This window comes from Polypterus senegalus, chromosome 12, assembly GCF_016835505.1.
Source record: "Polypterus senegalus isolate Bchr_013 chromosome 12, ASM1683550v1, whole genome shotgun sequence".
Classification (NCBI taxonomy): domain Eukaryota; kingdom Metazoa; phylum Chordata; class Cladistia; order Polypteriformes; family Polypteridae; genus Polypterus; species Polypterus senegalus.
The window spans coordinates 36,536,331-36,563,145 of NC_053165.1; the positions used below are offsets into that span (position 1 = coordinate 36,536,331).

General features: G+C 37.0%; 1 protein-coding gene across 7 annotated transcripts in view; it reads right to left on the reverse strand.

The window, feature by feature from the left end:
- LOC120540248 (ATR interacting protein) overlaps positions 1 to 26,815 on the reverse strand; it is a 100,569-nt gene that overhangs the window by 28,701 nt on the left and 45,053 nt on the right. For all 7 annotated transcript variants that reach the window (XM_039770848.1, XM_039770843.1, XM_039770842.1 and 4 more), the window contains 7 exons: positions 26,289 to 26,455; positions 25,900 to 25,995; positions 23,335 to 23,446; positions 19,633 to 20,241; positions 10,038 to 10,180; positions 9,845 to 9,936; positions 9,684 to 9,770 (listed from right to left, as the gene is read on the reverse strand). In XM_039770848.1, the coding sequence (XP_039626782.1) occupies positions 9,684 to 9,770; positions 9,845 to 9,936; positions 10,038 to 10,180; positions 19,633 to 20,241; positions 23,335 to 23,446; positions 25,900 to 25,995; positions 26,289 to 26,455 (1,306 nt within the window). The remainder of the gene's footprint in view (positions 1 to 9,683; positions 9,771 to 9,844; positions 9,937 to 10,037; positions 10,181 to 19,632; positions 20,242 to 23,334; positions 23,447 to 25,899; positions 25,996 to 26,288; positions 26,456 to 26,815) is intronic.

A 26,815-nucleotide genomic window follows, 5' to 3' on the forward strand; every position in this document is an offset into this window, starting at 1 on the left:
TATTTAATGTTAACTAAGACCCGACACTTAAAAGTTTCTCTCGCAGTTTCGCTGAGTTTGTGTCAAACACCACCATGACCATCTCATCTTCGTCTGAATATTTAGTGGCAGAGTGTTTCTATTGGATTGCCGCTGAGGGACAGCCTTAAATGGACAGGCACTCAATTACGTCGGAGGCGTGATGATGCGAGACGTAAGACGCATCTCCGCCTCCCACGGCCATCACATTGCAGTCTATTACAGTATATGGACGAAAAAATAGGTTCGAGTTATGACCAATACGCGTAGAATTTCGAAATGAAACCTGCCTAAATTTTGTTGTTAAGCTGTAAGGAATAAGCCTGCCAAATTTCAGCCTTCTACCTACATGGGAAGTTGGAGAATTAGTGATGAGTGAGTGAGTGAGTCAGTCAGGGCTTTGCCTTTTATTAGTATAGATTTGTGCAACACAGATATACGAGGGATATCCAGAAAAAAATGTTACAAGTGCCCTGGAGGATGCAGGGAATTTTTTTTTTTCGAAGGTTGGCATACCTGTGTGTAGGGGAGTCCTAACGGTCAAAATAAGCCCGGGACCGTGTTAGTCAGTTGTGAAATGTCATCACAGCAAGCGAGTTTGTCAACCTCTGCTGAGGCCGTTTGCTTCACATACCGCCGATGCGAGATTCGTTCGGTCATCAAGTTCCTCACTTTGCGTTGCGAATCCGCGGTCGAGATCCATCGTCAGCTTATGGGAACTTATGGAAAGAATTCTTGGGTGGGAAACGTTTTTCCAACGATGAGGAGGTGAAGGAGACAGTGGAGAAGTGGCTTTCGGAGGTGGAGCGGAGCGTATTCGACGAGGGTATAAAAAAGCTGGTGCCCGGGCTAAAGAAGTGCATCGAAGTTGACGGCAATTATGTTGAGAAATAAACACATATTTTGGAACATACCCTGTAAATTTGGTTGAAATATATTCATTTTTTGATTTTTAACAGCTGTTGTAACCTTTTTTTCTGGATATCCCTCGTAATAATGTATAAATATAATAAATATTGAATTGTTTAATCATAGTTTAATTTTACAGAGTGAGCTTTAAAAATAATAATATGAAGTGCTCTATAATTATAAAAATACAAATCATAGAGAAAATCAACTATGTGTACATATTTCCTACAAAAGATCCTTGGGAAGTCTTTCTGGTATATAAAGACCAGTAATTGTTAATGAATTACTGCAGTAAAAATTATATATATATACTGTGTATATATATATATATATACACCTGTAAAAACAAGAGACTGGTATACTTTCTTTTAATACTTAAAACTAAATTATGCTTATAAAGCAGACCTACACCTTTAATACTCAAATGATATATACAGTATAATTAACTAAGTGGTGTGTATGCTTGTTTACTAAAACACATATAGTTACTTTGCACTAAGTATATAAACATTTCCCTTTGCAATATTTCCAAATATTTATTTTTACCTACTTCAAGAGTGTCGCTTTGTGCAGATATATTTACATTCACCTGCACATTTTTTGAATGATTTTTTAAACATTCTTGATTAAGTTTATTACATTTATTAAATATTTGTGCAACACGTGTAAAGACAGATATAATAATCTATAAATATAATAAACATTGAATTGCATAATCAATTCAATTTTACAGAGTGAGCTTTAAAAATAATAATGTGAAGTGCTCTATAATTATAAAAATACAAATCATAGAAAGTGAAAAGTTTTTTTTCTTGACTTCATCTTTGCCAATTTAAAAATATATATACTAGCAAAATACCTGCGCTTCGCATGTCCCTGCATGTTGCTGTATGCTCTTTCTTTTGTACTCCATGAAGTTACTGCTCTTTACCATTCTTTCCTCTGCATGTCCTGGAGTACAAAAGAAACAGCATACAGCAACATGCGGGGACTGGCAGGAACACTCAATAAAACTGAATAAAAAGAAAATCAAGTGACGGTGAGATACGAAGGAGGCAGCTTCGCCAGCGTCTGTGTGTCAGAACCCTTTTTGGGGGGGGTGGGCGTTAGTATGCATCGTGGTACACTGCAGAGCTATAGCGCGTCTTTATGTGAAAACAGCCGTGTCAGATGGGGTTGTATAGATTGATTCTGAACGCGACTGAGAGAATGAAAAGTGAATTAAAAAAAAAAAGCTAACCTTTACAAGGATCATAAATTGCACCGGCTGTTACAGACTGAAATCAAATGTATGCTTTTACTCAAAAATAGTAAGACTAAGAGCAGTTTACTTCTCAAAATGGAGAGGTGCAGGATCGAACTCGCAACCTTTTGATTCCCAGGCGGGAACTGATTCTATTGCACCACGGAGGCAGTTACAATATATGGGTGTCAATGTCGCATGTTAAGGCGGCTTTTTGTTTCTGCAGTTATATTTTTGAATAAAAGCACACTTGTTGTGATATATTAGTATCTTTTGTGAAAATGTTTCTTTGATATTTGGACTTCATTCTTCACACATTATGCCTACATTTTGTCATCTAATAGTAGAATATAAAAAACGTTTTTTGTTTTAACAATGTGTTTACACAGATCACTGTAGAATGGAACAGACATGAAATGCGTGTGTTCCAAATAACGATCTATTATTTCCACTCTAAAACTCCACTTCACTCCCAGATACTCAATCAAGGCATGGGCTTGGAGAAGTTCGTGCACGTTCTAAATTGGTGGGGGGATGGAATAGCCGGCTGCTCCTAGCTTCTCTTTATCAGCACATGTAGAGGACAAAGGACGCTGGCGGAGATATGTGAAGGGATTTAAGAAGCGATTTAAGGTGGGACGGAATTACGAGTTTTTTCGTAGGCTCTGGTAATTCTAGTGTTTAAGAAGTAATGAAAAAGAAAAGGAAACATTTTAATAATAACGTAACATGATTGACAATGTAATTGTGTTGTCATTGTCATGAGTGTTGTTGGCATATATATATATATATATATATATATATATATATATATATATATATATATATATATATATATATACACACACACAGTGGTGTGAAAAACTATTTGCCCCCTTCCTGATTTCTTATTCTTTTGCATGTTTGTCATACAAAATGTTTCTGATCATCAAACACATTTAACCATTAGTCAAATATAACACAAGTAAACACAAAATGCAGTTTTTAAATGATGGTTTTTATTATTTAGGGAGAAAAAAATCCAAACCTACATGGCCCTGTGTGAAAAAGGAATTGCCCCCTGTTAAAAATAACCTAACTGTGGTGTATCACACCTGAGTTCAATTTCCGTAGCCACCCCCAGGCCTGATTACTGCCACACCTGTTTCAATCAAGAAATCACTTAAATAGGAGCTGCCTGACACAGACAAGTAGACCAAAGGCACCTCAAAAGCTAGACATCATGCCAAGATCCAAAGAAATTCAGGAACAAATGAGAACAGAAGTAATTGAGATCTATCAGTCTGGTAAAGGTTATAAAGCCATTTCTAAAGCTTTGGGACTCCAACGAACCACAGTGAGAGCCATTATCCACAAATGGCAAAAACATGGAACAGTGGTGAACCTTCCCAGGAGTGGCCGGCCGACCAAAATTACCCCAAGAGCACAGAGACGACTCATCCGAGAGGTCACAAAAGACCCCAGGACAATGTCTAAAGAACTGCAGGCCTCACTTGCCTCTATTAAGGTCAGTGTTCACGACTCCACCATAAGAAAGAGACTGGGCAAAAACGGCCTGCATGGCAGATTTCCAACACGCAAACCACAGTTAAGCAAAAAGAACATTAGGGCTCGTCTCAATTTTGCTAAGAAATATCTCCATTATTGCCAAGACTTTTGGGAAAATACCTTGTAGACTGATGAGACAAAAGTGAACTTTTTGGAAGGCAAATGTCCCGTTACATCTGCCGTAAAAGGAACACAGCATTTCAGAAAAAGAACATCATACCAACAGTAAATTATGGTGGTGGTAGTGTGATGGTCTGGGGTTGTTTTGCTGCTTCAGGACCTGGAAGGCTTGCTGTGATAGATGGAACCATGAATTCTACTGTCTACCAAAAAATCCTGAAGGAGAATGTCCGCCATCTGTTCGTCAACTCAAGCTGAAACGATCTTGGATGCTGCAACAGGACAATGACCCAAAACACACCAGCAAATCCACCTCTGAATGGCTGAAGAAAAACAAAATGAAGACTTTGGAGTGGCCTAGTCAAAGTCCTGACCTGAATCCAATTGAGATGCTATGGCATGACCTTAAAAAAGCGGTTCATGCTAGAAAACCCTCAAATAAAGCTGAATTACAACAATTCTGCAATGATGAGTGGGCCAAAATTCCTCCAGAGCGCTGTAAAAGACTCATTGCAAGTTATCGCAAACGCTTGATTGCAGTTATTGCTGCTAAGGGTGGCCCAACCAGTTATTAGGTTCAGGGGGCAATTACTTTTTCACACAGGGCCATGTAGGTTTGGATTTTTTTTTCTCCCTAAATAATAAAAAAACATCATTTAAAAACTGCATTTTGTGTTTACTTGTGTTATATTTGACTAATGGTTAAATGTGTTTGATGATCAGAAACATTTTGTGTTACAAACATGCAAAAGAATAAGAAATCAGGAAGGGAGCAAATAGTTTTTCACACCACTGTATATATCGGACCCAAAACAGCACTCACAGAATTTCAAAAGATCTCTGGTCTCAGAATTCATCTGAATAAAAGTGTACTCTTTCCAGTGAATTCTCAAGCATATAATATTAGATTAGATACCCTACCTTTTGTCATTGCAGAACAGTTTAAATACCTAGGGATAAACATCACAAGTAAACATAAAGCTCTATCTCAACAAAATTTCACCATCTGCATGGAAAAAATTAAACAAGACTTGCATAGATGGTCAACCCTTCATCTCACACTAGCTGGAAGAACTAACACTGTTAAGATTAATATTCTTCCTAAGCTCCTTTTTTATTTCAAAACATTCCAATATACAGTGGGATGCAAAAGTTTGGGCAACCTTGTTAATAGTCATTATTTTCCTGTATAAATCGTTGGTTGTTACAATAAAAAATGTCAGTTAAATATATCATATAGGAGACACACACAGTGATATTTGAGAAGTGAAGTGAAGTTTATTGGATTTACAATAAGTGTGCAAAATCAGGCAGGTGCATAAATTTGGGCACCGTTGTCATTTTATTGATTCCAAATCTTTTAGAACTAATTATTGAAAAACAAATTGGCTTGGTAAGCTCAGTAACCCCTGACCTACATACACAGGTGAATCCTATAATGAGAAAGAGTATTTAAGGGGGTCAATTGTAAGTTTCCCTCCTCTAATTTTCTCTGAAGAGTAGCAACATGGGGGTCATAAAACAACTCTCAAATGACCTGAAGACAAAGATTGTTCACCATCATGGTTTAGGGGAAGGATACAGAAAGCTGTCCCAGAGATTTAAGCTGTCTGTTTCCACAGTTAGGAACATATTGAAGAAATGGAAGACCACAGGCTCAGTTCAAGTTAAGGCTCGAAGTGGCAGACCAAGAAAGATTTCGGATAGACAGAAGCGACGAATGGTGAGAACAGGCAGAGTCAACCCACAGACCAGCACCAAAGACCTACCACATCATCTTGCAGCAGATGGAGTCACTGTGCATCGTTCAACCATTCGGCGCACTTTACACAAGGAGATGCTGTATGCAAGAGTGATGCAGAGGAAGCCTTTTCTCCGCCCACAGCACAAACAGAGCAGCTTGAGGTATGCTCAAGCACATTTGGACAAGCCAGCCTCATTTTGGAATAAGGTGCTGTGGACTGATGAAACTAAAATTGAGTTATTTGTGCATAACAAGGGGTGTTATGCATGGAGGAAAAAGAACACAGCATTCCAAGAAAAATACCTGCTACCTACAGTAAAATATGGTGGCGGTTCCATCATGCTGTGGGGCTGTGTGGCCAGTGCAGGGACTGGGAATCTTGTCAAAGATGAGGGACGCATGGATTCCACTCAGTATCAGCAGATTCTGGAGACCAATGTCCTGGAATCAGTGACAAAGCTGAAGCTGCACCTGGGCTGTATCTTTCAACAAGACAACGACCCGAAACACTGCTCAAAATCCACTAAGGCATTCATGCAGAGGAACAAGCACAACGTTCTGGAATGGCCATCTCAGTCCCCAGACCTGAATATAATTGAAAATCTGTGGTGTGAGTTAAAGAGAGCTGTCCATGCTCGGAAGCCATCAAACCTGAATGAACTAGAGATGTTTTGTTAAGAGGAATGGTTCAAAATACCTTCGACCACAATCCAGACTTTCATTGGAACCTACAGGAAGCGTTTAGAGGCTGTAATTTCTGCAAAAGGCGGATCTACTAAATATTGATTTCATTTCTTTTTTGTGGTGCCCAAATTTATGCACCTGCCTGATTTTGTTTGAACAATTATTACACACTTTCTGTAAATCCAATAAACTTCATTTCACTTCTCAAATATCACTGTGTGTGTCTCCTATATGTTATATTTAACTGACATTTTTTATTATAACAACCAACGATTTATACAGGAAAATAATGACTATTAACAAGGTTGCCCAAACTTTTGCATCCCACTGTACATATATACAGGCGATAAGAACTTGGACACAAATAGAAGAACATACACAGGCATGGACCGCAATAGAAGTAAAATCCTGCTGTACTTCCTTGTATTCCTTGCTCTGTGCTCCAATAAATACACGTTATCGGCAATATACAAATAACCCAATTGTGCTCCACTCACTTAGAATCTGGAACCAATGTAGAAAGCATTTTAAGATGGAGAAGCTTCTATCTGTGGCACCTCTGCAAGAGAACCACCTCGTTCAACCTTCACAAACATATGCAGTTTTTAATATCTAGAAAAAATTTGGAATTAACTTGAATTAACTTAACTGAGAACTTTATATAGACGAAGTCTTTGCATCCTATGAACAATTACATTCCAAATTTAACATTCCAGCTACACATTTCTTTCACTATCTTCAAATCAGGAACTTTGTTAAACAGAACCTTCCAGATTTTCCTCATCTTGCACCCTCATCCATGCTGGAAAAATTATTGCTCAATCTCAAGGACTCAGACTCCATCTCTACAATATATAAAATCATTTTACAATCCCACCCTTTCAAAGATCTAAGAGGACACTGAGAAAAATATCTCTCAATTAACATATCAGAAAAGGAGTGGAAAGTAGCAATGCAGAGCATTCACTCGAGCTCCATTGTATGCGCAAAGCAACTCAAAATTATATATCGAGCACATCTGTTTCAACTAAAACTCTCCAAAATGTTTCCAGGGCATGATCCAACCTGCGAACGTTGCAACCAAGTCCCAGCCTCACTGGGTCACATGTTTTGGTCCTGCACCAAATTAACATCATTCTGGACCAAAATTTTTAATTACCTTTCAGACAGCCTTGGACTCACAATCCCTCCTAACCCATTAACAGCTGTGTTTGGGGTTCTTCCAGAGGGGCTTAAAGTGGAGAAAGACAAACAATTTGTGATTGCACTCACTACACTTTTGACACGCAGACTTATTTTGATAAACTGGAAGAACCCAAACTCTCCTTTTTTAAGTCAGTGAGAAACCGATGTGTTATATTATTTGAAATTGGAAAAAATCAAATACTCAGTTAGAGGATCCGTACAGACTTTTTTCAAAACATGGCAGAAGCTAATCAGTAACATTCTAAAATAAGGTCATGAAGCACAGAGAATTTATTAATTTAGGTATGTTTACAAGCCTTAAATTTTACGCTGTTTGGCTTGCTCTCTCTCTCAGGGGTGGGGATCGATCTGTTTTTAACTCAATTCTTCTTTTTGTAAAAACTTGATTGCTTGGTATGGATTGCAGTAAAATTAATAAAGGAAAAGAAAAAAAAGATGCAACACTCTGTACTTTAGTTTGATACTTATACTTATTACACTTTATTTATATTTACATGATTACTTTATACTTGCTCTTAGTGTAACATGTCCCTTGTCTGTTGTTAAGTTGTAACATAAGTAATTTCCTTCGGGATTAATAAAGTTTTCCGATTCTGATAAACATGGCCTGTCCAAAACAACCTGAAATACTCCATTTACCCTAGTTTGAACAATCCTTGACTAACCTACTTATATGCCTCCCCAACACATTGATGCCCCTACAGTTAAGATGTAACCCGTCATGGCAGAATAGGTTCTGTCTGTTTTAAAAGGAGTCCCAATGCCCCATAAACCTACACCAAGATTTGAGTCACATGTTAACCTTTCTAATCTCGTCAATCTTTCCTGGATTGGCACATGGCACAGGACGAACTTCAGAGAAGACTACCTTGCCAGTTCTTCTTTTAAGCCTGGCACCTAAATGTTTGGATTGCAGAACTGACAGACTATTCTTATGTACTGTATGTCATTTGTTCCAACATGGTCAATGGCAACTGGATCCACCCCCTACTCTGGCCAAGAACCTAACAACACTGTCACTGAGGTTTTCCACCTGTGCAACCAGTCTGTCTTTCTAATCCCCCTAATGATTGAGTCCTATTGCTACCTTTCTCCTTCTGGGAACTGGTTTTGAGGTGGCCCTTTGGGACACCTCATGCCTGCCTACCACCTTAGAATCTTCAGAGACATCGTCCAGTTCCAGAAGAACCTGAAAATTGCTGGTCACTTACAATTCTTGGGTTGACACCCCTGGACAGTGTGTACCCTGTGCCTTGTGACTATAACCCTCTGGTCTGGAGTCTCCTCTCACACCACCGTATGGGTGTACACTCTCTCTCTAAAGTATATCTGGGCCAAGTCAGGCAACTCTCTACTACAATGCAACCCAGCCAACTCCTCTTTTAGTTCAGAGATCCTTAGTTTGAGGTGCTGGATCACCTGGCATCTCCTGCAGATATAGCCCTCAAAGAAGACTGGCTTCACCAAGCCATCTTCTTAAAAAGTCCAGCAACCAACAGGACTTGCATTCCACTGACCTTATTATTAAAATTTGACTTTGGATTACTACTGCTCAAGATTGTTTATGTATTTATTTTAATTGAAATAAAATGATTTACCTTAAATCATAAAACTAAAAAATGTAATCCAAAATATTATATTAATGATCTGCTACAGTTATTTTACTCCTTCTAGCTCCTTAAGCTCCTATAATATTCTCTCCCTCGACTGCCTGTTTGTCCTTCTATAAGGTAAATTTTAGTTTTCTGTCTCTGTTCTAATAACTTTATGTCCCTCTTATTCTTAATTCAACACATCTGCAAAACAAAAGACACTAATGGAAACGTACAAAGGAATTTAAGGTGGCCCGGGTTTTTCATAGGCTGCAGGGATTCTAGTGTTAAACTGTAATTGTGTGTGAAACTAACTACAAGATGATCACCATGTGCCTGTCAGCGTTGGAAAGCTACTCTGTTGAAATTTTTCTCTACAAAACAAAACAAATATTTGCTTCTTTCTTTTTTACTTTCATAAATTATTAACAGTGTCAAGGAGATGACACACTAAAATATGTGGACAATGTAAATTATTCTGTGATAGCTAAACATCTAGTAAAGAAATTGAAATATGATTCCTAAGTTTGAATTGAGCTTTAGGCTATCTCTGTGAAAGCAGAACATTTTCTGAACTAAAAATAAAATAAAATAAATAAATAAAGGTGTTTCACTGTACCTCACTACTGCATTGACAGGAAGACTGGATCAAGGAGTTGCAGGTCGCTGTATTATGTGTGCATAGCTTCATCAATAGCTTCACAACCTGTGAACATGAGACACTGATGAGGTATGTTCAGGCAGTTACTCCATTTAAAGTAAACATGTATGATTATGTACCTCCAACTCTAGCTGAAGCCAGCTTTTTTCCAGTGCTGACTTATCTGGTCTAGAAGCTGCATAAGTATACAGTGCAATTAATGGGCACAAGTCTGGAAAACACATATACAAGCAGAAGAATTTAGACTGTTTACTTTGCTGCTCCAATTTACTTTAGAAAATCACAAGGCCTGTTCTGTTCAGAGACATTCACCTGCATGTAAGCATAACTCTTTGGCTAGTTCTTCATGATCAACTGTTGCTGTTAAGAGTCTGACAGTCAAACTAGCGACATGGCACGATGAATCTTGTGACAGGACATGAAGCATGGCAGGGCCTTTCAAAAAATATTTAAATCTGCAAGACAACAAAAGACAAATTGTTTCCATGGTTTACTTTATGTGACATTAACTTAAGTTAAAGAATGAGAATATATTCAGATGGTTAGCAAAACAAGTACACTTTCTTCATAATTAAGACTGCAGTCCTAGTGTAGTGGTGCCTCAGCAAAATATCTTCCTACAGTAACTTAAAAAACTATGCTGAAGCTGATGCTTTAATTCCTGGATACACCCAGTTTCAACCCCAGGTTAATTCAGTTCTAGGTTTGTGGGACCAATCCCTAATTGCTTGTCAGTATTGTGTGCAAGGTAGAAATCAGTTGATGATGAGGAAGCAGTCCACTGTAAGGTGTGCACACACACACACACACACACACACACACACACAGGGCACATCTAGGTTGCTTCATAATCTAAAACATACATCTTTGGATGTGAAGAAGAAAATGGAGGGGTGGCATATACAAGTTTTACATTAATAATAAATGGGGGTGGAATTCAAATCAGCTCTCTAGGAGCTGCCGGGCAGTAGCAATAGATATTGCACCATCATAGTTAAAAAAAAAAAGATAATTTGTAACGTAATTCAACAGCAACTATTAAAGCTATTGATGCAAGGTAGTGTATATCACCAACTATTCTGTGTTAAACAGTGCCACTGAGATAAATAAAATATCAGAAGCCAGCATCTGGAACTGGGAAATGGAATAATTCAAGTGGGCAGGAAATTCCCAGGAGACATCTGGAGGTGCCAGTATAAATGGCTTCCCACAAGAATGCTTTTTACACAGTCTTATAGAGTATACACTGTCATTGGTAGCAGTATTATATGTACATCATATAAAAAAAAGAAATTCTACTGTAATAAAAAACATCCAGAAACTGTAGCTATCCCAGATTGTTTAAAGAACTATTTCTATACAAATGTTTCCATTAGAATTTCAAACTTTTGAAACATAGTTTGCATTTTACAATAACAGCATTCAGACAAATGCAAGATTGCCAACAATGTAGGACATTACATTTCAACTTGCAATTCATGGATAATAAACTTTGGAATAAGAATGGATTTATCTGGTGGTTATTTCTTTTACTGACTAAAACATAGCTTGTAGAAAATTAAGAGTATTAGAAAAATTTAGACAAAAACACGTCATTCAGCCAAACAAAGCTCACCAGTCCTTGTTAAACATTATCTGGTCCTGGTGTTTTATTTGATTTCAACCCATTTAATCTGAGCAGTACCTCTCCCTCTACAATTTCCAAATCTTTCAGTACCTCCTTAGTAGCCTCGGTTACCACTGGAAGATTATCCAGTTCCTCACATACGAGGGCCTCAGAAAAATGCACATTTAGAGCACCTGCTATTTCACTGGCTGTATATGTTAAATACAATTTAGTATTTCTGATACACTTCACCTCTTCATTAACTGTTCTTTTCCTAGTAAAATACTGAAATCTCTTTCGGACATTTTTCACCTTTAGAATGTTACATTAGAACAATCTAAAAAAGAATAGACTATTCAGCCCAACAAAGCTTGCCAGCCCTATCCACTAACTCTTCCAAAATAACATCAAGTCTGTCTTTGGAGGTCCATAAAGTCTAACCATCTACCACACTACTTGGTAATGTATTCCATGTGTCTGGTTGTCAGTGTGAAGAAAAACTGATTGTTTGTGCAAAATTTACTTTGTTTCCAATTGGATTCCTACTTTTTTGCAAAACTAATTTTAAAGTAACAGTATCGATCCACTGTACTTATTACCTTCATAATTTTGAACACTTCATCATGTCAGCTCTTAATTTCCTTTTGCTTAAACTGAAAAGAATTAGCTCCTTTAATCTTTCTTCATGTCATTCCCAATAGTACCAGAATCCACATAGTTGCTCTTCCCTGGACTTTTTCTAGTGCTTTTACATCTTTTTATAGCCTGGAGACCAAAACTGTGCTCAGTACTCCAGGTGAGGTCTAATCACAGAATTATAAAGCTGGAGCACAACCTCCTTTGACTTGTACTCCGCACATTGTGTATTATAACCTAACATTCTATTAATTATCATAATGGCTTCTGAATGCTGATTGGATGTTGATAGTGACAAGTCCACCACAACTCCTAAATGCCTTTCATATGGTGTACATTCAATTTTCAGACCTCCCATTGTGCATTCAAAGCTAACATTTTAGTTTCTGTGTGTAACACTTTACATTTTACCTACATTAAATTTTATCTGTCACAAATCTGCCCAAGCCTACATGCTTAACAGGTTCCTCTGTAATGATTCAATCGATTCTAGATTAGCAGCCAATCCACCTAGCTTGGTATCTCTGCAAATGTAACTAGCATTTTAATTATGTCTATCCAAATTATTTACATACAGTGTAATACAAATAGCAGCAGCTCAAGCACTGAATTCTGAGGAAAACCACTTCTAATTTCACCAATTTCAGATGAGATTCCTCACACCATAACCCTCTGCTTCCTCTGATTTAGGCAATTCTGCATCCATCTACACACTACACCCTGAATTCCCACTTCTTTAGTTTAATGCCACACCTCTCAAATGGAACCATATCAAAAGCTTTTTGAAAGTCAACTTAATACTGTAGGCACAACTTTGATAATATCCTTTTGTTGCTTCCTCATAAAAATTATAGCGTGTTAGAAAAACACAACCTCCCTCATCAAATCCGATGCTGACTGCTATGTGTTGCTCACTCTTTTACTTAATAGTTCCTTCCATTTATTTATCTTTAATGCATGTTAAGCATATTGGCCTATAGTTGCTTGAATCTACCCAATTATCCTTTTTATATACTGTAAGTTCTTCAGAATTTCCCTAGTGTGTAGTGACTTTCTAAAAATATGCATCAAGGATTTATATACTGTGGAGGTTGACCCAGACACAGACAGGCAGACACCATCATTGTCACCCAAACACACGTTTATTCACAACTATTTACAATAAGTGCACCACAAAACCCCCAAAGTCCCAAAAGTCCTGGCCACACAATGCCTTTCTCGCTCTTTTCAGGCCGCCTCCTTGCCTACTCCAGCTCAGTCCTCTCCGCTCCCGACTCTCACCCTGAATGAAGGGAGGCGGCCCCTTTTATCCACACACGGATGAGCTCTAGGTGCTCCCCGGCAATCTCCCGCTGACACGCCCCAGTGTGGCGGAAGTACCGGCTGTTCTCCCGGAAGCTCTCCGGGTGTCCCTGCTTCTCTTCCCCCCAGCACTTCCTGGTGTGGCGGAACTGCTGAGGTCCAGGGTCTCCAAGGCATTGGGGCGCCTCCTGGCGGTGACCACGGGCCCCTACAGGGTGGGGCTTCCACGCCCTGAACCCGTGGCCCCCAAAGCAACCAGGAAGGCGGCCCCCACGTGATCCCAGATGGGCACACGCCCACTCCTGGTCCTCCAAGGCATCCCGGCCGGGTCGTGGCCCCTGGCACCCTCGACAATACACACTAACCTCCTTCAACTTTCAAGAATAAACATTATCTGGTTCTGGTGTTTCGTTTGATTTCTGTTGTTCAATCTAAGCAGTACTTCTGTCTCAACAATTTCTAAATCACCCAGTACCTTCTCAGTAGTCCATTTCACTGCTGCATGGTTTCCATTTCCTCACATGTGAAGAATTAAGAAAGATGCAAGCTTAGAGTATCTGTGATTTCACTGTATGTATATTTTAATTCCCCTTTACTATTCCTGGTACACTTCACCTCCTCCTTGATTGTTCTTTTACTACTAAAATACTGAAGGTAATCTTTCACTCATCTACTATGTTCCTCTCTTACTGCCTTTTATCTTCCCTAACATCCTTCTTGATGGTTATCCAAATGCTTTTATATGACCTATGATTCGCATTGGAGTTATTAGTCTTAAACACCTTATACAACTGTTGTTTCCTTTGAAGCTTCTTTTTCAACACCTTATTAATCCACTGCAGAGATTTTTTTTGTTTCCTACTAACTCCTAATTTTATGATGTACCTGTGCTGCATTACATTTACAACATTTTTAAAACCTCTTCAGCTGTTCCTCGACTGTCTCCACACAATGTGTAAAATGCTCCTTGATTGTCTCTATACTTAAAAACATATCCCTGTTTATCCCTTTTAGATTTTTCCACATCTGTTATGGCCACTTGACCCTGGTGGTTCAGTCTCTTCTACACCTTTGACTCTATCCTGATTATTACAAAATACTAAATCTAGACAAGTTTCCCCATGTTGGTGCTTTAACATACTGTGTTTATAATTTTCTCATTTAAGAAGTTCAAAAAAATAAAAGATCCCAGATCTCAGCGTCAAAGTACAAACCGAATACTAGCTTAACAGACCCTGTCTCACATTGCTTACAGCGCTTTTGTAATTTTGATCCTGGTCCTTTCATCGGAGCAATGTTTCAGCCGTGGCATGGCCAAATGGAGATGCAGCTAGATGGATGAGGTCTCCAGGACTCTAAAAATATCCAAACCTAATTATGTCATATCATCTACTGTTAAACCGTAATTCTAAAATTTTTATTATGCTGTCTTAAGGAATTGTTCTGTTGTGTATATTGTATTGTATTGACCCCCTACTTTTGACACCTACTGCACGCCCAACCTACCTGGAAAGGGGTCTCTCTTTGAACTGCCTTTCCCGAGGTTTCTTCCATTTTTCCCTACAAGGTTTTTATTGGGAGTTTTTCCTTGTCTTCTCAGAGAGTCAAGGCTGGGGGGCTGTCAAAAGGCAGGGCCTGTTAAAGCCCATTGCGGCACTTCCTGTGTGATTTTGGGCTATACAAAAATAAACTGTATTGTAACTGAGCAGGAAGTCTTACCTTTAATTTCTATAATCAAGCCCACTACTTGTTCCCTAGATCCAGTGCCAACAAAACTAGTAAAAAGTGCAATGGATTTTCTTGTAGCGCCTATTCTAAACATTATCAATAGCTCATTATTGCATGGCACAGTGCCTGTTGCACTAAAAGTGTCAGTCAATAAACCATTACTTAAAAAGTCAGACCTAGACCCACACATACTAAATACAGTAATTAGAGGCCTATTTCAAATTCACCCTCTCTTTATAAAATAATAGAAAAAGTAGTCGCCAATTAGCTTCAGTCACACCTTACACATTACAATTTATTTGAGAAATTCCAGCCTGGTTTCCGCACTGGTCATAGTACAGAAACGGCACTAACGTGGGTTGTAAATGACATTCTGACATCCACTGAAGAAGGAAACTCCACTGTAATTATGTTGTTAGACTTAAGTGCAGCATTTGACATCACTGATCATTCTATTTTACTGCCCAGGCTAGAAAATGATGTTGGGCTTACAGGCACCGTGCTTGCTTGGTTTAGTTCTTATTTATCAAATCGATTCCAATATGTACAGAAATGTGCTCACATGACTTCATCATTATACACAGAAGTTCAATATGGTGTCCCACAGGGTTCAGTACTGGAACCTTTACTGTTTTCACTTTACATGCTTCCACTGGTATCTATCATTAGGAAACAAATGTTAATTTTCACTTGTATGCAGATGACACCCAGGTATACCTTTCATTTAGATCAAATGAAGTTTCTGCAATGTTTTCATTAATTAGTTGTGTTAGTGAATTAAAGGAGTGGATGGATGAGAGCTACTTGTCTTTAAATACAGATAAAACAGAAATGTTAATTGTTGGAGGGAATGACGTTGATTGCAACAATATTTTTTCATCATTTAACTCAGTTGGAATCCCATTAATTTCACTGAATCAGCCAGAAATCTCGGAGTTATCTTTGACTCTAGCATGTCATTTAAAGCGCATATTTCCCCTTGGGATTAATAAAGTATCTATCTATCTATCTATCTATCTATTACAAAGTTGTCCAAATTATGTTTCTTCCATCTTAAAAATTTTGGAAAATTAAGGCGCTTACTAAATAAATTCATGCATTTATTTATAGTAGCAAATGCGGTGTTCACTAGATGTTCAAACTGTTCTTTATACAGCCTCCAGTTAATCCAAAATGCTGCTCCAAAAATTATTATAAGAACAAGAAAATACGAACACATAACTCCAGTTCTTAAATTCTTACACTGGCCCCCGGTTAAGTTTAGGGCAGATTTCAAAATCCTCCTTTTAACATATAAAGCATTAAATGGCCAAGGTCCGACTTACTTGTCTGGACTTATCAGGACTTACAAACCAGAGCACACATTAAGATCTCAAGATGCCGGTCTGGTTAGGATTCCAAGGATTAATAAAATAACAGTGGGAGGTCGAGCTTTTAGTTACAGGGACCCTAAACCTTGGAATGGTGTGCCTGCTACTATAAGAGATGCCCCTTCGGTCTCAGCTTTTAAATCCTGGCTAAAGACTCACGACTTCAGTTTAGCATATCCTGACTAGAGCTGCTGATTAACTGTACAGACTGCATCTCTGTTGTTAATCATTAGCAGTAAAACATAAGTAACATGATAGTTATAATTGGATACTAATCCTCACCTATTCTGTTTCTCTTCTCGGTACTCAAATGTGGCACTCTGTGCCACGGCCCACCTGCCAAGTTGTTTTCCCTGCCTAAGGTAAAGTCGTCCCTGATGGTGTCGTGGGAAAGAGGGGTCCTTTCATCGTATTGGCTGGCCCAGCACTGTTTCAGTCGTGGAATGGCCAAATGGGGGAAGCAGCTTGATGGATGAGGTCACCAGGACTCTAAACAAATTCAAATCATATTATGTGATATCATCTACTGTACTGTTAAATTCTGCTACGTACTTCTAAAATTTTTATTTGTATACTGTATTGAGGATTTGTTCTGTTCTGTGTATTGTATTGTATTGTATTGTATTGACCCCCTTCTTTTTGACACCCACTAAATGCCCAACCTACCTGGAAAGGGGTCTCTCTTTGAACTGCCTTTCCCAAGGTTTCTTCCATTTTTTCCCTATTGGGGTTTTTTTGGGAGTTTTTCCTTGTCTTCTTGGAGAGTCAAGGCTGGGGGGCTGTCAAGACGCAGGGCCTGTTAAAGCCCATTGCGGCACTCCTTGTGTGATTTTGGGCTATACAAAAATAAATTGTACTACCTGACAACCACACATAAACTAGCTTCTGTGGTTCCATTCTTTGAACAATTATGCCTCAAATATAACCTTCTAGTAAGAGGATATTTTTACTTTGGACAAGTTGGAAACTTTGTTAAAATAAACCTATCCAATTTTCAATCTCCCATCACTGTGGTGAGTGCAACCCTTTATGATTTTAGGCAACTTATAGTTAGAATCTTGGATTAGCAAAAAATCAGCTATTGAGAAGATACATTCTTTATCAATTTGTGTAAAATGTGTTGTAACTCAGTTAAAAATTGTGTATCAAACACATCTGTCATTGCTAAAATTATCCAAGGCATGCAGGAATATATCTTAATGTAAAAGATGTCATCAAGCACCAACTTTGTAAGGCTGTATGTTTAGGAATGCTCTACTTTCAGATCATATTATGAAATAAATCTGCTCACTTGTCAGATAGCTTACTTCTGTGCCTACAATATCACTGCTTGGAACACCAGACGAGACAATATTAAGCCATAAAAAAAATAATTTTTTTATCACCTGCTACATTATTTGTCATCTTATTTTATTCAGATGAAATAATCCTATCCCACCCTCCATTCCTGAATGAAAAAGAAAAAATAGGTAGAATCTGGAAATAATTTATTATTGTTTTACCAAAAACAACTCAGGGACTGTTTTTAAACAGTATGATGCATGAATATATATATATATATATATATAGGCACCTTTATTAAATTGGTGCTTCTGTTCATGTAACTATGAAATGGGTGAGATTAATTGGTTTGTGCTTGGTTTAATGTGAAACAAAAATATTTGTAGTATTGTCTGTATATTTGATTTGAACAGTATTTGAAATATGGAAATGTAAGTTTAAAACTAATTTTTAAAAAATTAATGATGCCACCACCTAATAGTAAATAAACATACAAAACTTTCAAAGTGAAGAGAATGTCACAGGAGTGCAAACATCAAAAGCCAATCAGTCACAAACACTCCAATAAAAGAAGCAAAAATGGCAAAAATGACTTGTCAGAAGAAATTTCACAAACACTCTGTCAGGTCCTCTAAGAAGATCGGAAAAAGCTGATCTCACATGTGTCACTCTGTTCCTATTTTTTGTAAAATTCAAGTGGTAAAGTCACTAACAAATCGGTTCACATATTCTGGGAGTGTGAATAAGCACACCTTGTAGTAAAAACACACCACACACATAACAGTTATATACCAGCAGCACAATTATCTGGCAAATGCAGAAGAAGGTAAGATATCCTAGTCAGGAAAAGTGATTGAAATTATTTTTATTACAAAATTAGTCCATTATTGAACAAGCAGGATATAGCTGAAAATACTGAAAAAAAGGTTAAAAATTAGAATTCAGACATGTGTATTTTATTCTGGAACTTGTATTTTTTGTAATTTGTGAGGTCATGACAAAGATTTGATAAATGTTTTCTCAAGCTGCACGGCTGCCATACAAACCTGCTAGAATATGTTAGCTGTGTTTCATTTTATTAAGAACGGTTAATTAGGAAACAATTGCGGGGGCTTCTGCATTTATAACAGAATACTACTCGCAAACATTTTTATAATAAGAGTCGAGGCAGATGGAAAACAAGGTAAACTGAAAGTTGTTAGACTTTAAATTATGACATTAACACTGTGGTCTCAAGCCAAACATATTCACAATATGATTTATTCTTTAAATGTATGATGGTGAACTGTAGTCATAAAAAATGCAATAATTCAGCAAATTAAAGTTAGTTTAAAAAAAACAGAGTCCTGTCACGATTTAGTATATCTGGAAGTGGCCTGGGAGACACCACCGCTCAGCCCACAAATGGGGATGTGATCAGGTGGAAAATGCTGAAAGCACTGAATATTTTAAGAGTGTCTTGGATAATATGTTCCTTGAAAGATGTATAGAAAGTGAGGCGAGAACCTAGAGCAGTAGTCTCTTCAGTCCTGGAGTGTTACTGTAGCTGCAGGTTTTCATTCTAAAACTTTTCTTAATTAGTGACAAGTTTTCTAATTAACTTTTTCTCCCATCATTTTAGTTGTTTTTTTTCCCAACATTCAGTCCTATGAACTGCTTTTTTTCCTCAAAGAGCACTAAAACAGAAATGAGACCAGAAGTGAGGCAACAGAAAACCAGCTGTGTTGGGACCTCAAACTAGATTCACTGTATCCAGTTTCTTAATTAGAAGCCAATTCTTTCTGTTATTTAAACTCTTTATTTAATTCCATGGCATGTTGGTGCTCTTTCTCTGCCAGAGCAGACATTTCCAAAACTGTAGATTTATTAAGATGTGATGCCACTGAAACCCTCAAAAGGAAAGCACACCAAAAAGTTTTAAAAAGACAAAATGCATGCATAAAACACAGATATAAACGGATGAATTTCAACACTTTGTTTTTACCTGAGAAGTTGATCTTGAGAGGCATTTTCTGCTAAAGTATTTAAAATATTCAAGCTGAGAAGCATCGTGGATTCCTTGAATGTGCCAGAGCTTGGTGGGAAAGAAACAAATTCAAAAAGCCTTTCAAATAAAGGGTGAAGAGACTCTTCCTTTGCCCTTTTGACTGAGGTTACCTTGGACTCCTTGGCTATAAAATTATTTTCCAAAGTTTCTTCCTTTGACTCAAGGGAAAGTAAACAGTGTAAAACATCTTTGCTGTGGGAAACTAACTGAAGCAGAACTGTCAGTGCAGCAACAACAGAGTTCTCTAGTTTGAGTAAGAAGTCCTCTGACGCAAAGCATTCCTGTCTTTCCAAGGATGTAGATGAAGATGTAAATGATTTTTCTGCACAGGTTTTTCCTGGCTTCAATGCTTCATAATACATGTCAATATAAAACTGAAGCAATGGCAGCACATGGACTGCACCTTCTGTAGAAGTTGCCTTGCCCTGCTCAAGGGCGAGCATATGAAGTCCAGAGACAGCGAGACTCTGCAGATTAACAAGGTGCAGAGGTATAGTAGGGCAGCTCTCATTTCCTACTGACCCCTCCCTGGTCGTTATAGAGGATCTGCATAAGAAATATAAGAAAATATTACCAATGGAATGAATAGAACATAGTGACTTAGCTCAATAAATCTGACAACATATTTTGAATAGGGGATAAAAGCACACTTTATTACAATAGAGAAATGGGAAAATATAAACATATACCCAAATTTAAGTAACATTATACAAATACCACTGAAATTAAACTCAGATTATTTGTATTCAAGGTAAGGAAAATAGCTTCTCTCCTTACTTTACCAGTGTTCTCTCTGCCATTGTAATATGCAGAAGAAACCTTCCCTGCATAGGTCAGCATTCCGCGGAGTGAAATAAAAATAAATATAAAACGTTAACTTAAGTATCAATATGATGTAGCCATGAAGACCAATATGATGCATTTTAGGAGTATAAAACTTGTTGGAACACAGCAAACTAGTGGCAGTTATGTGCATACCCAGAGAAAATTGATACTGTGGAAAAAACTTTGCTGGGGCCACATTTTAAAAAGCACTGAGGTTGGGAATCAGCAATCATATGACTATAAGGCAAAATGTGTAAAGTTCAGCTATGCAGAACTGCAATTCAATTTAGCTAACTCAATATTCTGAATTTCCTATGAACATCTATAAAACACCTTACAGAATATATGATAACACAAGGCTAGCATTATGTTAGTTTGTACATTTGTTACTTCTTTATAGAAGAGAGTTCTTAAACTTTTTAATCAGAGGACCAAAACAAGAAAATCAGTACCCTATTGGCACACAGGAAGCATATTCATAATGACAGCAGAGTCAATAATAGAAAAGTACCAATGGCCACATAATAAAAAAAACAAAGACAGTGGATATTTGTTTCCTCTTTCAAAGTATTTCTCTCACAGTGATATTACTAAATAGAAAAGCGCTGTTATGAAAACAAAGTCAATATATACACAATGACACATCAACTAGTTTCAGTATATAAAAATGCCATGAAAATATATAAATAACTATATTTATTCTCCCGTGCTATTCATTCACCCCTTATAACACCCTGAAAATCATCACATTTTTGTGTCACATCCATTATTTTAATTTTGACATTTCAAGTGCTGCAGTCTCTACACCTCACAAGCTTGGTTGTTATTCCCTCCTTTTTTCCCTTTTCTTAAACGTGTCAGTCAGTCTCTGTTTGTTTGAAAGAGGGGGAGATCATGCCTACAGGAATATTTTTTATGTTTTCATGCCATACAAACACTCTCTATGATGCATCTATGAGACTCTTTATGATGCATCCACGGCATTGTTTCACATTATCACTTGGCACTGAATTTATGCTTGAATGAACTCCACTAATTTTACTACACAATCAAATTTGTGAACTATTAAAACCTGTCCGCGACCCAAATTGGGTTGCAGCACAAAGCTTAAGAAACACTATTCTATAGAGTTAATTTAGCTTACTTTGATTAACTAAAAGCAGAGAAAAGATTCCATTTTATTTTTAGGAATGCAATGCTGAATTTCTAAGCAATGCATACAATCAGCCATAAGACTTCCTAAAAACCATTCACTGTGTTGCCCAGCCAGCCCTATACAAAAACAACACGAAACAGCTATGACACATGATATGAATGATACAGTAATATTTATTATTCTTACCGAGTCAGAGTATATGTTTCAGTTTTTATAATTATGTTAAAATGTGACATTCTTTTAAATGACACTTTAAATAATTTACCCAAAGTTGCAGATTACAAATAGTTTACAGTTAAAATAATACACAAAATTGCATATGTATTATTGTGATATTTGTTAGACATACAAGGAACATTAATTGGATTTATCTATTCTCGCCCTTAAAGATTAACACACACACACAGATATATAAACACACGTATAGCCATTCTACCCAAACAAAGTCTTGAGTGGTACCGACTACCAGTCATTCACCAATCTTCCACATAGGACACTGCTACATATGCATACACAGAGACCCCATCCATACAAAGTCTCAAGTGATGCCAGTTGCCAGTCATTCTTTAATATTCTGCTTAAGATAATCAATATAGGGATTCACTATCACCAGCTCTAACAAACACGCAGGTATCGTTGCAACACACAGAAAAGCACAACTCATTTGGTTATATGCTACTTACAACCCAAATGATGTCTTGCTTTTACTGTAGTTGTTCTAATTATTGAGGAGTGATCTTAGTTATTAAACCCATGAAACTCACACTTGGTAACCATTTATATTATTTCAATCAATCTAGATAAAAGACAAAGTATAAAAAAATATAAAAGCAACATTGCATTTATTAATGTAAAACAACACCATATAGAAGAAAATATAATAGAAAATAAAATAGACAGCAAAGTCTGCATCAAAACAGTCTGAGAAAAGCTTACTAAAAATCAGAAGTGTCAAAGACAAAATGATCTAGGCAGCTTTTGGTTTAGCTACCAGCATTGTTCACAATGATGTTTTCTTGATTTAACATTTTATTGCTCTTCTCCATTCTCTTTGGTCCATCAGTTGAGCCATATTTAAGTTCAGTGCACACATGTATCAGCACGTGCTCCTAAACTCTGTGATGTATGCCTCTCTGTGACGCACACATGGGATTTTGGGACACGTGACATTGCACATATTTGACTGGCCATCCTGTATGGATCACAAATGGCTCGAATAAAAGTGTTTGATCTTTTTAAGTACCTCCACACTCCTTTTTTTCTTAAGCTGTAAACTAATTTGATAATTCCTAGTCCTACATCATCCATATGTTTGCAGGTTATGAATCAATTAAAAGATTTTCTGGAATATAATTATTTCCAATTCCCAGGTAATAACGTAATTGAAAAAGAAGCTAATTGGAACAAATGCATAAATTACTGTACTAGTAAAATACAAAAGGAGTTTGCAATGCTTGTAAGCCCTGAAAATTATGTTCATCCAGGTTTGTTTGAGCAAAATTGAATCAAAATTAACAAACAGTTTGCAATCAAAAATTTTAAGATTTTTCCACACCATAACAATGCGTAACACTACTGATTGCTTTAAAGAAAGTCAATGTCTGTAAATACAGGATATGTATTTGTGAAAAATGATATCCGAAATTAGGTGTACTTACACATTGAAGAAATGCTTTGATGGGGAATTAGGAGTACTGGTGAGCAGATGACCAATTTCAAAGGAGCTGGTGCTCTGGGAAAGCTGATGCAGAATGCTCAGAAGAACAACACCTGTGAACAGTACATTAGAGAGAAACACGTGCTGTCAAAAGTGTTTCTTGTTTTTACTGACTGGAACATCACTTTTAAATAATAAAAACTAATCTCTGCTTGCAAATACAAGTTTATGTGATCATATCACATAAGACTAACTGTTAAAAAGGACAAAAGCCAGGACACTGACACTGCCAGATCTAAACACTAGTGTGGCGGATTGCTTGCGTACTAAAGCAAGCAAGTGGAAGTCCCATTTTAGTTCTGATCAGGTATCAGCCACAGCACCCACTGTGATCATCGCTGCTCTTGTGAAAAGAATGGAGATAAATGCCATCAACTCAGAGAGAGAGAGAGAGGCAAGTTGCTGTATCAAGTGAACGTCACTGAGAGAATAAAACTGAATAATAAAAAAACAAGCGTTAACTTTTACAAGTAGCCAAAATTTACATATGGTGTTAGACTCAAATCAGATGTATGTTTTTATTATACTACAGTAATAATAATAATAGCATCTCACTACTCAAAATGCAGAGAGCCCGGTCTCGAACCTGGGACTTTTGGGTTACAAGGAAGTGGTTCTTACCTATTCACCATTCAAGAATACGTATACGCTTCCTGTCAATTAACATTTGAGCTTGGGTTTTTAACTCATTGACAGCAACATGTAAATTGAAAGCTTTTTCTATTAGTATAACATGGAAATAGTTTCTGCTTTAAGTATGTAAATCAAATGCTTTTTTTCCTTTGGTAATATTCCTGAATAAAAGAGCACATTTATTTTATATTTGGACTAAAGTCTTCACACATTATACACTTCACATCATTATTAGTATAACATGGAAAAAGTTTCTGCTTTAGGTATATGTTCAGTGTTTCCTGCCTCGAATTTCCTTTCATCCTACACTTATCCAGATCTTTACAGACACAGAACACACATTAAATGCATGTATTCCAAATAATGATACACGTCATTATTTAGCCGATACACCTCCAAGCACCTCACACACAGAGAAGGAGCCTTGGCTTAAGGTGGGAGAGCTTTCCAAATCAACCCACGGAATTGAGCTCCATCAAGGGGGGGGACTATGGGACAGCAGGGTACTTGCTGCTTGTGCTGATCGACGCATTCAGAAAACAAAAGACTGATGGAGAGGTGTGAAAGGATTTAAGTTTTATCATATGCTTCAGGGATTCTAGCAGTAACAAAAACTTAACCAGCTTGTTACTTATATTCCTATCCAAATCATGAATATATATTAACAACTGCAGCAGCCTTAGCACTGACCCCTGAGGAATACCACTATTAAAATCAGCCAATTCTGATAGGGTTCCTTGCACAATAACCATCTGCTTCCTGTGCCCGAGTTAATTTTGCACCCATCTACAAGCAAAACCCTCAACTCCCAGTTTTTAGTTTGATGCCCACCTTCTCATGTGATACCTTATCAAATGCTTTCAGAAAGTCAAGATAAATAATATCATATGCTCCACTTTGATCATATGCTTTTGTTGCTTCCTCACAGAATTTCGGCATGCTGCTCACTGTTCAGTAAAACTGTTGTTGCCATGTGTTGCTCAATCTTTACCTTAATTTTCCTTCCATTCTTGCACATTCTGACTGTTTAGCAACCCCCTACTAATAAGTAAGAGTGATCAAACATGGAAGTTTTAAGCTATTAACTAAAAGGCTGGTATCCTTTCTAGTATTATGTTTATCCAAGAGCTACACAGTCAAATTGTGCAGTAAACATTATGATATTAGATTGGTATGTTTAGTTATTATCATAGTGAAAAAGATGCTAACTAAGATAGGAATACCATTAGTGAATGCTGTGACTAAATTTCTACATTGTATTAAACGTTAGCCTTCATTTAAATAACTTTTGTCTATAAAGACTGCAATGGTATGGTATTAGAAACTTTGTGGGTATGGGACTGAATCTTTTCTCTGGTCTTTTCCACCCAAAACTTTAAACCTACTAATGTTTTAAGGTTTATGCAAACAAAAATCATGCTATCAACTAAATGTACATACTATGTTTTGTAAATTATAAAGCCATATAAAAGCAGGTCCCCACAGCACTGGAATTAAACCAAGCAGGTTAGAAAATGACATGACATAAAAGCAGATCAACATATTTTAAAATAACCAAACCACTAACTTCTCACATGCTATACTTATTTTGCATTTTAAGCAATGATGTAATCATTGTGTTGATGAATCTTTTATTATACACAAAATACAGCATCTTGACTTTCCACATTCTAGGGTTTTAATAATAAAAAATATATAATTTTCCTATTATTTTTTTTTATAGTTTTTTTCTAGTTTTGTATAGTTTTATATGTACTGTAGTTCACTCTAACATGAAATAGTTAATTTAACTGAAGACATCTATATCAAACAAGTAGCCTTTGCAACCAGTCTAAAATAAAACACAATCTGCTTATGCTTAAGTTGTACTCACCTTCATGTAGTCTATAAAAGGAAAGCTCTTGGGCTGACACAGATGAACTAAATGATTTCATATCACAACTTCCGACATGCAGGATATTCCTGTAATCTAAAAATTGTGGGGAAATAAAACCAATTGTAGTGGTTGCCCTAAAGACTAGGTTTGTGAAGCATACAAATAAGGCTTTATCATTTTAATTAAAGACAAACACATATCCACAAAACTAGATTATCACCTAAAAGGTACTATGTTAAGAGAAATATTTTGTTGAAAATGTGCATATCTGTCTATTTCAGAATTTTTATAAAATAACAAGATCAATTTCATAAAAAAAGAAAAACGTTATTTTTATCATTATGATTTATGAGCCTCCTCCTTTACTCCAGTAAAGGTAAATCTACCTTGACTGACAGTGGGGCCAGAAGATGTAGACTGAGGTTTTGTTGGGGTTGGCTTAATGTGTGCTTCAACACATTTAAATGACTCCTTTGTGGGAAAAGGACTGCAGATGCCCTGAATGGATGTCAAGCTTTCAGATCGCAGGACTCTGCTGGGACTCCTCCTAGGACTTAACATATAAAACAAAATCATTTTAAAACCTTTCTCTATAGCAGATTAAGTAGCCTTACAACTTTACCAACCTTTGAATTTAATATCAGTAGTAACTAATCATTGTAATCACTTATTCTAATGGTATTGCTATTCTAAACGTATAAGAAATTATTTCAATACTGTGAGTCCAAGCCACTAGCAGCTGATAGTGGGTATAAAGTATGCAACTGCTTCTGTCAGATAAGTCTAGGAAAATGCTTTCATTTGTAAAGCTCCATTCACCGTAATATTATCTTTAATTACTTATAGCAGCGAACTCCACAACCCAGCTATATATAATAACTATTGGCCATAAACATTTGTTGGGAAAAACTAG